At 36.3% G+C, this 11,092-nt stretch overlaps 2 protein-coding genes across 2 annotated transcripts; both read left to right on the forward strand.

Annotated features, from left to right (window-relative positions):
* LOC123875957 (leukotriene A-4 hydrolase) lies at window positions 1-9,244 on the forward strand. Its single transcript, XM_045922086.1, has 11 exons — window positions 1-239; window positions 1,356-1,414; window positions 1,888-2,000; window positions 3,101-3,243; window positions 4,527-4,638; window positions 5,018-5,238; window positions 5,577-5,775; window positions 6,810-7,031; window positions 7,417-7,564; window positions 8,171-8,342; window positions 8,686-9,244. The coding sequence occupies exons 1-11, from the start codon at window positions 16-18 to the stop codon at window positions 9,131-9,133; spliced, it is 2,061 nt and encodes a 686-aa protein (XP_045778042.1). The 5' UTR covers window positions 1-15; the 3' UTR covers window positions 9,134-9,244.
* A 340-nt stretch (window positions 9,245-9,584) lies between these two features.
* On the forward strand, window positions 9,585-11,032 carry LOC123875974 (39S ribosomal protein L13, mitochondrial). Its single transcript, XM_045922115.1, has 3 exons — window positions 9,585-9,763; window positions 9,870-10,148; window positions 10,715-11,032. Exons 1-3 carry the CDS (start codon window positions 9,740-9,742, stop codon window positions 10,946-10,948), a joined length of 537 nt encoding a protein of 178 aa, XP_045778071.1. The 5' UTR covers window positions 9,585-9,739; the 3' UTR covers window positions 10,949-11,032.
* The last annotated feature ends 60 nt before the right edge of the window (window positions 11,033-11,092 follow it).

Raw genomic sequence — 11,092 nt, forward strand, 5'->3', positions numbered from 1 at the left:
GAGCCGTAAAGCCAGATGAAAAAAAAGAAAATTGAAAAATGTCTGTCATTCGGTGCTGTCATCGGCAAAGTAGTCACGCGGCATTTTCGTTTTCCTTTTCGGTGCTCAATATTTACTAGAAAACAAGGAGCTTATTCAGTTTTTACACGGAAATTAAGCTTTGACAATTCTTTTACATTTACGGCAGGAATACAGAAGGTGCCTTATATTGATAACAGAAGTTATTGCTTTTTAAACAAGTAAGTCTTAACTTTAAAGATAAGTTTGTTTACCCCATGTTTACCCAGTCTCTAATATCGGTACATCAATTTACTGAATAACTTGATAGATGTATCCACTGCATATAGTGCTAAATGTTTCTAATTTGATTGAAAACAAAAAAGTTTTGATAGATTAGAACTTTCATTGATTGCTCAGGTTTCATTTCATTGACCTACATCTAAGTAAGATCTAAGTTTGATCAGATAAAGAACCACTTCGCTTAAGCTGTTATCGTTACCAATCTACCTATTACGTACCGCATCAGCACTTAATTAAATACTGTAAGGTCAACCGGGGCGAAAGCAACTAAAAAATAAAGGTGTACAGGTACATCTTTTCCTTCCATCCATCAGCTATTTGATAAGTGAGGTTTAGCCAATATATTTTTATACACATATCAATGAACAGTTTGGCAAATTGTATGAAAAATAGCCATGATACTAGGCACATCAGAGCAGAAAAAGTTACATATGCCCCCACCTTGGGGTTATTGTGACTCAGTCATAACTTATATGATTTACTCAGTTGTGCAGAATTTTATTTTTAATATTTTTTCTTTGTTTGGTTTTGATCACAATAATTCTGCCAATGTGAATTTAGTGGAGAAAACATAATAAAATTGTTCAGTTCTTGAATTACATTCTTGGGAGACTTTCCTTTGACTTTCCTGCTCTGACCGCCCGCGCTTATAGTAAACCGCGTGCGATTCTTTCATCACGAATGTCCAAGTCGGAAAACCGCGCGATACTGAACACGTTTCATAGTTTTGCGCGGGTCATCAGCGCGATTACGAGCCGCGCTGGCCGCCCGCGCTGGCGGTAAGCGTGACTGCAACCACTCTTTGACCTAGACATAGGAAATCACATCTCCATGTAAACATTTAGGGTTCAAATTCGCTTGTCTAATATTGTTCTTATTAAAAGAGAAACTATCATAGTTCTAGTGACTCGAAACTGAACCTAGTGTTTATATTGATAGCACTATCAATCTTGATTGAGATGTGGCAGTGAGAGGTCTTTTCTCACTCATTTTTAAGTAATGATGGCTTTTCCAAAAGCAGTGTATCTGTTTGTGATTAGTTTTGTTTGTTTTAGGGCAGAAAAAGCTATGGGTGCTTTGAGTCCATTGGATCCATCCTCATTTTCTAGACCAGGTACTGAGTTTTAATTAATTAAGTAAATACAAAAATATTGTCTTTTGTGCAGATCAGCAGGTGTGGTGACAGTGGTTTCAGAAAATATTCAAAAGAATAACATTTATTTTTGATGGAATTAAATTTTTAATGTTTGCTTTCTATGAAATCTTTAATTAATATACACCATAATAATCTGTAGAAGTACAGCTTGTGTCTTGAAAAAAATGCCACTTATGGTATTCCTATTTATTCTGATGAAATGTATTCAAAAAAACTGGCCAAGTGCGAGTCAGATTCGCATACTGAGGTGTAGATATTTTGAAAGGCAGTTTTAATATAAAACAAGATTTTTATAAATATGTTTTAATCACGTTCTCAATCTTTTTCTTTTTCCGAATCCCTTGTATCATTTTGACCGTCTCTCCAAAGTGATCATCACCAAATATCAAGTTATGTATCAATGTTTTTTATAATATCAACTATTGTTACAGAATTTGCTATAATAAAGCATATTGACCTAACATACAATGTGGACTTTGAGAAGAAAGTGTTACATGGAACTGCTTTGTATAATATTCAAGTTTTAGACTATATTGAGGATTTGGTAAGTAGGCAGTATGTTTAACCAGTATAGCTGCAGTACAAAGTACCTTTTATCTCATAGAATAAAAAGTCCTGACTCCATCGATGTAGGACCTGACTCACTCACTGGCTGGCTCATAAAAGCCCTGCCCTAATATCCCAAGCGGTTTAAGCAAAATTTGAATGAAACATCAAAATCAAAATAATGTAGTTTTGATTTTTGGTTTGGCACATGCGTACCTTATGTGCTTAGAAATATCTCTTAGGATGCCTTACCCCACTCAAATGTCTCCTTGACTGTGGTTTTTTGTAATTTCAGTAAAATATATTTGACCTTTGAAAAAACCGTTAATGGTAAAAATATTCCTTATTAAATTTTACTACGGAATGGTTTTTAGTTCATTTTGATAGAACTAATAGATTCAGAGATATGCCTACCTATTGTGCATGAAGAAAAGATATGGTGCAAAAATCTCTAATCTAGGTAATTTCAATGAAAACTATTAGAGACAGAAAAAATGTCAAGAGGAAATATAAAAATCATTAAATTATGGACAAAATGGTTTTTAGTTCACTTTGATAGGAATAATGGGAAAATGCCTACCAAAGTGTTTTTCCCAAACACATTTTTCCAAAGCTGCAATTTAAAGTGATAACGCCTGTCGATCAATACAGCATTATTTGTCTTTATCTGAAGTTGACATTTGACATGAATATCTTGAAAGGTTCATATTTTATTGATAAGTACAAAGTTACAAACATAATAATAATATGTTTTCACAGTGAATCCAGAAAACCCTCTTAGGGTGAAATGGAGAAGAGCTGAGTCTTTTTGATCCAAAGGGTACCAAGGGGACTCTCCATCCACCTGTCTATCTGTCAGCGGACTGTACCTCGTGAACTGTAATAGGTAGAGAGTTGAAATCTTCACAGAATAATAATATTTTTATGGCCACTATAACAATGAATAATAAAAATTTCAAAATAGCTGCCTAGAAAATTTAAAAATTATAGTATTATTTCTTGTAGAATGGTGCTGAACCCTACGTGTGTGAGTCAGACTCCCACTTGACCTGTGTTTTTAAAATTTTTTTTTTTTTGTTATTTTAATTTATGTTTTAGATATTAGATACAAGAGATTTGACCATAGAACAATTGGAACTAGATGATGGTACTCCACTCAGATTTAATATTGATGAAACTGTACCAAATTTAGGATCAAAATTGACAATTAATTTGCCACAATCTGCTGCACCAGAACAAAAGTGAGTAAATGATCATTAATTTTTTTTTTTTTTTTTTTTCATAATATGTGGTAATAATGCGGTTGGCCTCCTATTCAGTGAGTCTGTCTCGAACCTCTTACATTTCAGAGTTTACGTTTTAAGCAATTAAATGTCTTTTGCTTTAACGGTGAAGGAAAACATCGTGATGTAATCTCCATAATGTTCTTAAAAGTCGTGCTAAGTTGTGAGCTGGCGATATGTTTATGGTGATGTGGTAACAATGAAGCAAAGGATATTCAAGTACTAAATGTGGGATTTTCTCTTGGCCCTGGTATGTGTGGATAGACCTTAAATCCTAAGTTTTTAGATTTAAACATAGTTTGATGTTAATTTAGTGTGATACAATGGGGCTGGCATATATGTCACCTATAAAAGCCTACTTAAAAATATCAGATTAAAAAGTTCAACTATTGTAGTTTCCTTAATTTAAATTCCTTTTGAAGCTACAATCCCTTTGTCTATAAAAGAATGACACAAGAACAAGCTATGAAAAAGTTTCCAACACAAAAAGTTCCTATGACCTTCGATGGATTTTCATATAAACCTCACACGCCGTGCTTTTACTATGATGATGTAGAGGAGACTCCTTACAAAGGGATTGACTTGGAACACACCAGTTCAACTTGCTGTGTATTCAATATGATGCAAGATGCACCTTTGAAGTCTTTTATGAGTAGTACTAACATGTGAGGTCTATTTCGCATATTGAAAACAAAAATGGCACTATCCACACTGACTTGACTCAAATGGGTAATGGGGACTTGACTTAATTTGATGGGTTTAAAATTTGAATCCAAATAATCACGCTGTATTTCATAATAGTAGTAAAAACAAAACCGGGCAAGTGCGAATCAGACACGCGCACCGAGGGTTCCATATACTCACTCTCAGGTATATTTTCGTCATTTTGCACGATAAATCAAAAACTATTGTACATAAAAATAAATGAAAATCTGATTTAGAATGTACAGGAAAAGCCATTTAATATGATACCCCACTTGATATAGTTATCTTACATTGAAAATTGAAAATACTAATTATTTGTTCATATACTAATTTTTACACTAGATCTATGCCTATCTATCGGTAATTAACGGGTAGTAGTTGGGTGTCAGAGCTGTTCATCTTTATCTTGTTTGAATTGATACTTTATCTTCATACTCATAGGAATTCGTTCAATTTCAATTTTATGAAAATTATCTACATCGAAGGAAGTAATGGTGACATAATATACACGCAAATATTGTTTTTTATTGTTATAGACTGCAGATAAGAATAAAATACAGTTCGGCACCGACCGCAACAGCTTTGCAATGGTTGGAAGCCAGTCAGACTGCTGGGAAAGTACACCCGTACATGTTCAGCCAGTGTCAGGTACATACGTTTTTTTTTTAAAGAAAGGCCATGGCAATTAGCCATGACAACTAAGCGTAAGGCTTGTGCTAGGAGTGGATGCGACAATAGTGCAACGGGTGAGGTTTGAATGGCCGACCTTACAGAGTTTAGTCCGCTTCTTAACCGAAAAAATTTTTTGGGGGCTCTTTAATTTTCTGAAACAAAAAAAAAAAAATAGCCAGTGTCCGTCCCCGGTATGCAAGTTATCTCTGTACCAAACGGCAAAATCGGTTAAACGGATGGACCGTAAAAAGGTAGCAGACAGACAGACAGTAGACATCTACTGTCTCTCTGTAATTTCGCATTTATGATATTAAGTATGGAATTAGTATAGGTAGTTATAACAGTGTTTTTGTAGCCAATCCATGCCCGTTCGATCCTGCCCTGCCAAGATACGCCAGCCGTCAAGTTCACGTACCAAGCTAAAGTGACCGCGCCTGCAGAGTTCACGGTGTTGATGAGCGCCATACGTGGCGAGGCGGCGAACAACACCACCAGCTTCAACCAGCCCGTGCCCATCCCCTCCTACCTGCTGGCCATCGCCGTGGCCGTGCTGGAGAATAGGAAGCTGGGCCCCAGGTGAGTTGCCCAGCTGTAGTGACGCGCCTGAGAAGTTCACAGTGCTGATGAGTTGAACTTGCACCCCAAAAAAGCATCGAAACGAGGCTATGTTCAAAGTACGGGCATTATTGCTACTTATGAATCACACACTTTCTTTGCTCAGATCGATAACCAACCGCGCCGAAATTTAAGGATCAAAGCGGGATTATATAAATAATAATTAATTTTCAAACTTTATTATTTATTTATTCTTTATTTTATACCTGTGAGTTGTGACACACCTGTGGAATGGCCCATCTTTAGTTCAAAGCGGCCATAAAGATTGTTCAGAGCTGTACATAGTTTTTCCTCATCAGATCCCACGTATGGTCGGAAAAAGAAGAAATAGAAAAGAGCGCTTGGGAATTCGCGGAAACGGAGAAATACTTGCAAGCCGCGGAGAAAATGTGTGGTCCCTACCAGTGGACACAGTACGACTTGTTAGTTCTACCACCCTCCTTCCCCTACGGAGGCATGGAGAACCCCTGCTTGACGTTTGTGACTCCCACTTTATTGGTATGTTATATTATAATATTATGGTAGAGTAACCGACATAGCTAAACCCCTTGGGTTGCGAAGGTGATGTGCAAATGCGCTGGGCACCATACTTACTTGAGACGCCAGAATGGCAGAAAGCACAGGTTAAAAGATCTCCACTAGACAACATCAAACGAATCGCAGGAAGCCGCTGAATTCAGGCGGCGTGTGGCTTCTGGAGATCCCTGCAAGAGATCTACGCTTACAGGTATAGAAGGCTCACTCCGCAAAGACGTTAAATAAGCGATCCTTGTTACGATGCAATAAAGTACAATTTAACTTGCACAGCATTAGCAGTCTAAAGTTTAAATAACACCTCTCTTTCTATCGTAATTTCTTATCTCTTCTCTCATGAGATCCCCTTGAAATCGGGAAAAGAAAAATATGTAAGTAAAATGAGAATGTTTTATTTTTTTATATGTATGGATACGTTACGGGCTACCAGCCAATTAATTTTATTATTTGAGAAATGTGGATAAAACCAAAGCGGTACATTTTTTGTTTTTGATAGCATTCATATCACAGAGCTAAAAAAGTTACGGTTGTATTAAGTCGACTTATTTATGTTTCATTGTTATAATGCTACACTAATATGTATATTTAAGATTTATGTACAATGGGTACTATTAATTGTTATGTATAAGTATAGTTTTAGACAGAATTACAACATTAGACATTATCATAACGCTAGAAAAAAGCTGTGAAACAACTGACTGAAGTGATTGTTGTACTGTCTCGCTCATTCATATGGGCAAAGAAAAGAGTGAGAAAATGTATCTCTCTCTCCACAAACAAAAATACACTCACGCTCGTGCTCTTTTCTATGATTATATTCTATCTCACTATCAAATTGAAAGGTAAAATCCCACTAACTAGATACTTATCCCACATCATGTCGAAAAAAATGATATTTTTTTATCTCATGAAAGGATTCGGTCCGAAATCAATTCCTGGCTACGGCCATTGGTAGTACTACAAGTACCGATGTTTAAAGTTCGCTTAAAAATTAACAGGCTGGTGACAGAAGTCAAGCGGATGTGATAATCCACGAAATAATGCACAGTTGGACGGGCAACCTGGTGACCAACAGGAACTTTGAGCACTTCTGGCTCAACGAGGGCTTCACTGTGTATTTAGAGAGGAAGGTGGCCGCCTCGCTCATACAGGACCCCTTGGAGGCCAAGCAGTGCCGGGATTTCGAGAGCTTACTCGGCTTGCAAGAGCTTAAAGAAACTGTGAGTACATCCCACTAATATTATAAAGGCGAAAGTTTGTGCATATGTGTGTACTGTGTATGTTTGTAACTCTTTCACGCAAAAACTACTGGACAGATTTGGCTAAAATTTAGAATGGAGATAGATTATCCCCTGGATTAACAAACAGGATACTTTTTAACCCGGAAAATTTAAGAGTTCCTCCAGGATTTTTAAAAAACTTATGTCCACGCGAACGAAGTCGCACTAGCTCAGCTAGTAAGAACTAAATGGAGAACTTTATAAAATGTAAATAATAGTACACTGAGCGTCAGAAAAACAATTTTACTATATCTATCGGCATTTCGCGGGTAGTAGTCGTATGCAAACGAATGTGTAATTATTTCATTATGTATCTGTATTTCAGATAAACAATGAATTGGGAGTCAACAATTCTTTCACTAGCTTGGTGGTAAAATTGGACGGTTTCTCTCCAGATGACGCTTTCTCAAGGGTCCCATATGAAAAGGGCTCGCTGTTTTTACGCTATCTTGAAGACCTCGTTGGAGGACCTAGTAAGTTAACATGCTCTGGGATCGTGTCCACTTAGACCTCATTCGCACGAGAGCTTGTTTAACGTCCATTAAAAAAGCGTTCAAATAGAACAAATGCATTCCCAAGTATCTGTTCACACGTAAAGGCTTTTTTTAACGCGAACGCTGGGTTTTAACGCAACGCTTTTTTAACGCTTATACGAATTAGGGCTTAATGTATTCTGTGAAAAATATTCCAACCCACAGTAAAGTCAATATTAAGAAAAATTCTGGGCAATTACGGTAAAATAACATGTCACATGACAAAAAAGTATTCTTTTTTTTTTTCTTTAATCTGGCTTTACTCTGATTAGCCAATGTCAAGTTTGTGATATTTTCAAGTTATTGAATTTATACAAGTATGGACTCCGTCTGCGCCGGCGCCCGCCGACACACGCGCGGCGCCCCTTTAGAGCGCTTCCCAGTCAGTTCCACCATCAAAAAACACCAACTAACACAAAAACCAGCCACTCTTAACAAAAAAAACACTCCAAACAAGCACAGCACGCGCGCCAGCAAACGCCATTCCAGACGAAGTCCAGTAAATCCTGTATATTTGACTCAAAATAATAGGAAAATTTCTTACAGATAAATTTGATCCTTTCATGCGTTCATATCTCGACAAGTTCCAGAGACAATCCATAGACACATATCAGTTCAAGGACTATCTGTTGGACTATTTCAAAGACAGCAAGGAAATGTCAACCGTAGACTGGGATATCTGGCTGTATAAGACTGGAATGCCTCCTGTGATTCCCGAGTAAGTCCTAAGTTTTTAATTGATTCTCCCTGTTCTGTGTCGTAATCGCAACCTCTAATTGAGCTGGTCATGAGTTGATCATGATGATGAATGATGACTTATATAGATAGATAGATAGATAGAAGTCTTTATTGCAACCAAAAACATGTAAAGGAACACAACACGGAAGGAAGAAAACAGAAAAAACAATTGTGTGCAAAGGAGGCCTTATTGCTTAGAACAATCTCTACCAGGCAATCTTTGCTGAAAGGAGAAGCTAGTGTTGAATAGTACCAAATCGCAAAGAATTAATTATTATATTTATATCTACATATTTATTTAATCTTAATATTTCTTCTTTTAGTTATGATACAACAAGGACCAAAGCGGTGAAACAAGTTGTAGACAAAATAAATGTGCCAAATTCGGAGTTGGCTTACCACGATGTGGCAGGGTTCTCGCCGCACCAAATTATCAATCTTCTTCAATCTCTAATCGAACAAGATCCATTGCCGTTGGAAAAACTTCAAAATGTGGGAGTTGTGTACAAAATCTGTACTAGCAAAAACAGTGAAATCGAATTCAGATGGCTCAGGTTATGTATAAGGAGTAAAGACAAAACTAAATTGGAAGATGCATTCGCATTTGTTAATAACCAAGGTCGAATGAAATATGTACGACCATTATATAGAGATCTCTACGCTTGGGAAGAGGTCAGGGAGAAGACTATAGAGAACTTCCAAAAAAATGAACCTTTTATGATGCATGTATCAGCTTATATGTTGAAGAAGGATTTGCATTTGGTTGAATAAGTATTTATTTACCACGTTAAACATTTTTTTTTATTTGTACACTAAAATATTATGTTAGATTATTTGTTTATACAACATTCATGCACATGTAAATAAAACATTTGAAATATTTTTTGGCATTTTATTTAATATTTAATAAAATAGATAGTTACAATCCTTCTTATAATACTTGCTTTGGCCAGACTCAGTATCATGCCAACCCCCTGCTATTGTGTGTATTATGTCGTATTAGTTTACAAATTGCGAAAAACCAAATTAAATTTGAATTTCGCGGGCAGGCCGGTCTCATGACCCTTTTAAGAGTGTCTGGCAGGAGGTTGCCATGACTCATAATACCAATGTTACCCGTACCTACTGTAATTTCTTTCCATCCTGTGGGTGTTTATGACAATGACAGTTTGGTTAGGTTTGGATCATATGTTAGGTATCAGACTGGTATATAGTGATCTGTGTATGTTATTAGTCTGTGGTTTGGATCAGCACAGGGTGCAGGATAACCTCTCACTTTGTTTCTCATTTTTCCATATTATTAATTTAATTTTTATATCATAGGTAGATATTACAATGAACAGAACTGATTGAAATCAAAAATCTATATAGATAGCTATGTCTGCAGCAAAGCGAGTCCAGGTAAGCGACCACATATTGATCCTAATTCCTGTTTAAAACAAATTTAATTTTATAATAACTACTCAAATTATTTATTAAATGTTAGTGGGAATTGTTAAATTTTCAGCAATGGGCCACTTTTGCACGCACCTGGCACATATTCGACTGTAAATGGCAGGACCCATATCAATCTGCAACTGTTATAAAAAAGTATTTAATGGGTATGCATAAGCCCATCTACCACCCAATGAACGATTGTGGCGATGTGGTGGTATGCATAAATAGTAGAGATATAGCCCTACGTGGTGACGAATGGCGCCAAAACGCGTACTTCCATCATACTGGCTATCCTGGAGGTGCTACGTGGACTTTAGCTTGGGAAGTTCACAATAAAGATCCCACTATGGTAAGTACCCAATATAAAATATTTTGTTGGTCTAAATATATAATAGGAAAACCTGACTGACTGACCAATCGAGCTGAAATTTGGCATGCAGAATTTCAAAATAGAGATTTGAAATTCAAAGACATGCGAAGCATAAACTAGTCACTTATAAGAACAAACATTTTACATTTGAGCATATGATGTTGCTGGCAAAGGATGTGACAAGCTCTACCACATCAACTTTATCAGATATTTCAGAGTTGTAAAAGTTGAAAATTACCATGAAATAGAAGTAAGTGGAGGGTTGACTACCAATAACTACTTATTGCTATCCCACTTTGACTGCCGAGCAAGAGCACTGGGGTCTTGTCATCAGTCAAACACGCTTACCAATAGACCAATAAGGCAGTCAACTTAGCGCAAGGCTTGTGTTAGAAGTTTCAACAATAGCATAATTTGTGGTGCTTTGAACCATCTATTTCAGTCTGATCCTTAACAATTGAGCTATTTCTTTCTTAAATGTTTGAAATGTTTCCCTGATTCATGAAAATTCTGTCATTATTATATTTTTTGTCTGTTAATTTCAGATAATTCAGAAAGCAGTGTACAGAGCAATGAAAGGCAATCTACAGAGACGTCACACTATGCAGAGACTACTCATTTATCCGGGTGAAGAAGTCCCTGAAGACATAATGCAGAATGTTTCAAGCCAAATACGTCAACTGCGTCAAGTTCCTACTAGGCTTGATCATATTCCAGAAGAGGAAGTCAAAAAGTACCCCAAAGTTATGGAATATCCAGAAGATTATGTGCTTAAATAAGCTTCTGTTATTTTCTTTACAGTTAGATTATTTACTATAGTTAAATGAATAAATTTTTATCAGGAATAAATTAGCTTTAAATCTAATTCTTGTTATGATTATTTATTCTTGATAAATTTTACCAAGAATAAATAGAGACTTAAT

This window comes from Maniola jurtina, chromosome 20 (assembly GCF_905333055.1).
Source record: "Maniola jurtina chromosome 20, ilManJurt1.1, whole genome shotgun sequence".
Taxonomy (NCBI): Eukaryota; Metazoa; Arthropoda; class Insecta; order Lepidoptera; family Nymphalidae; genus Maniola; species Maniola jurtina.

Coding starts and splice junctions, on each gene's coding strand:
- LOC123875957 (XM_045922086.1), top strand. CDS start 16: ATGAAAAAAAAGAAAATTGAAAAATGTCTGTCATTCGGTGCTGTCATC. Junction 2,001..3,100: donor TAGACTATATTGAGGATTTG/GTAAGTAGGCAG, acceptor TTTATGTTTTAG/ATATTAGATACAAGAGATTT. Junction 5,776..6,809: donor TTGTGACTCCCACTTTATTG/GTATGTTATATT, acceptor AAAAATTAACAG/GCTGGTGACAGAAGTCAAGC.
- LOC123875974 (XM_045922115.1), top strand. CDS start 9,740: ATGTCTGCAGCAAAGCGAGTCCAG. Junction 9,764..9,869: donor CTGCAGCAAAGCGAGTCCAG/GTAAGCGACCAC, acceptor TTAAATTTTCAG/CAATGGGCCACTTTTGCACG. Junction 10,149..10,714: donor ACAATAAAGATCCCACTATG/GTAAGTACCCAA, acceptor TGTTAATTTCAG/ATAATTCAGAAAGCAGTGTA.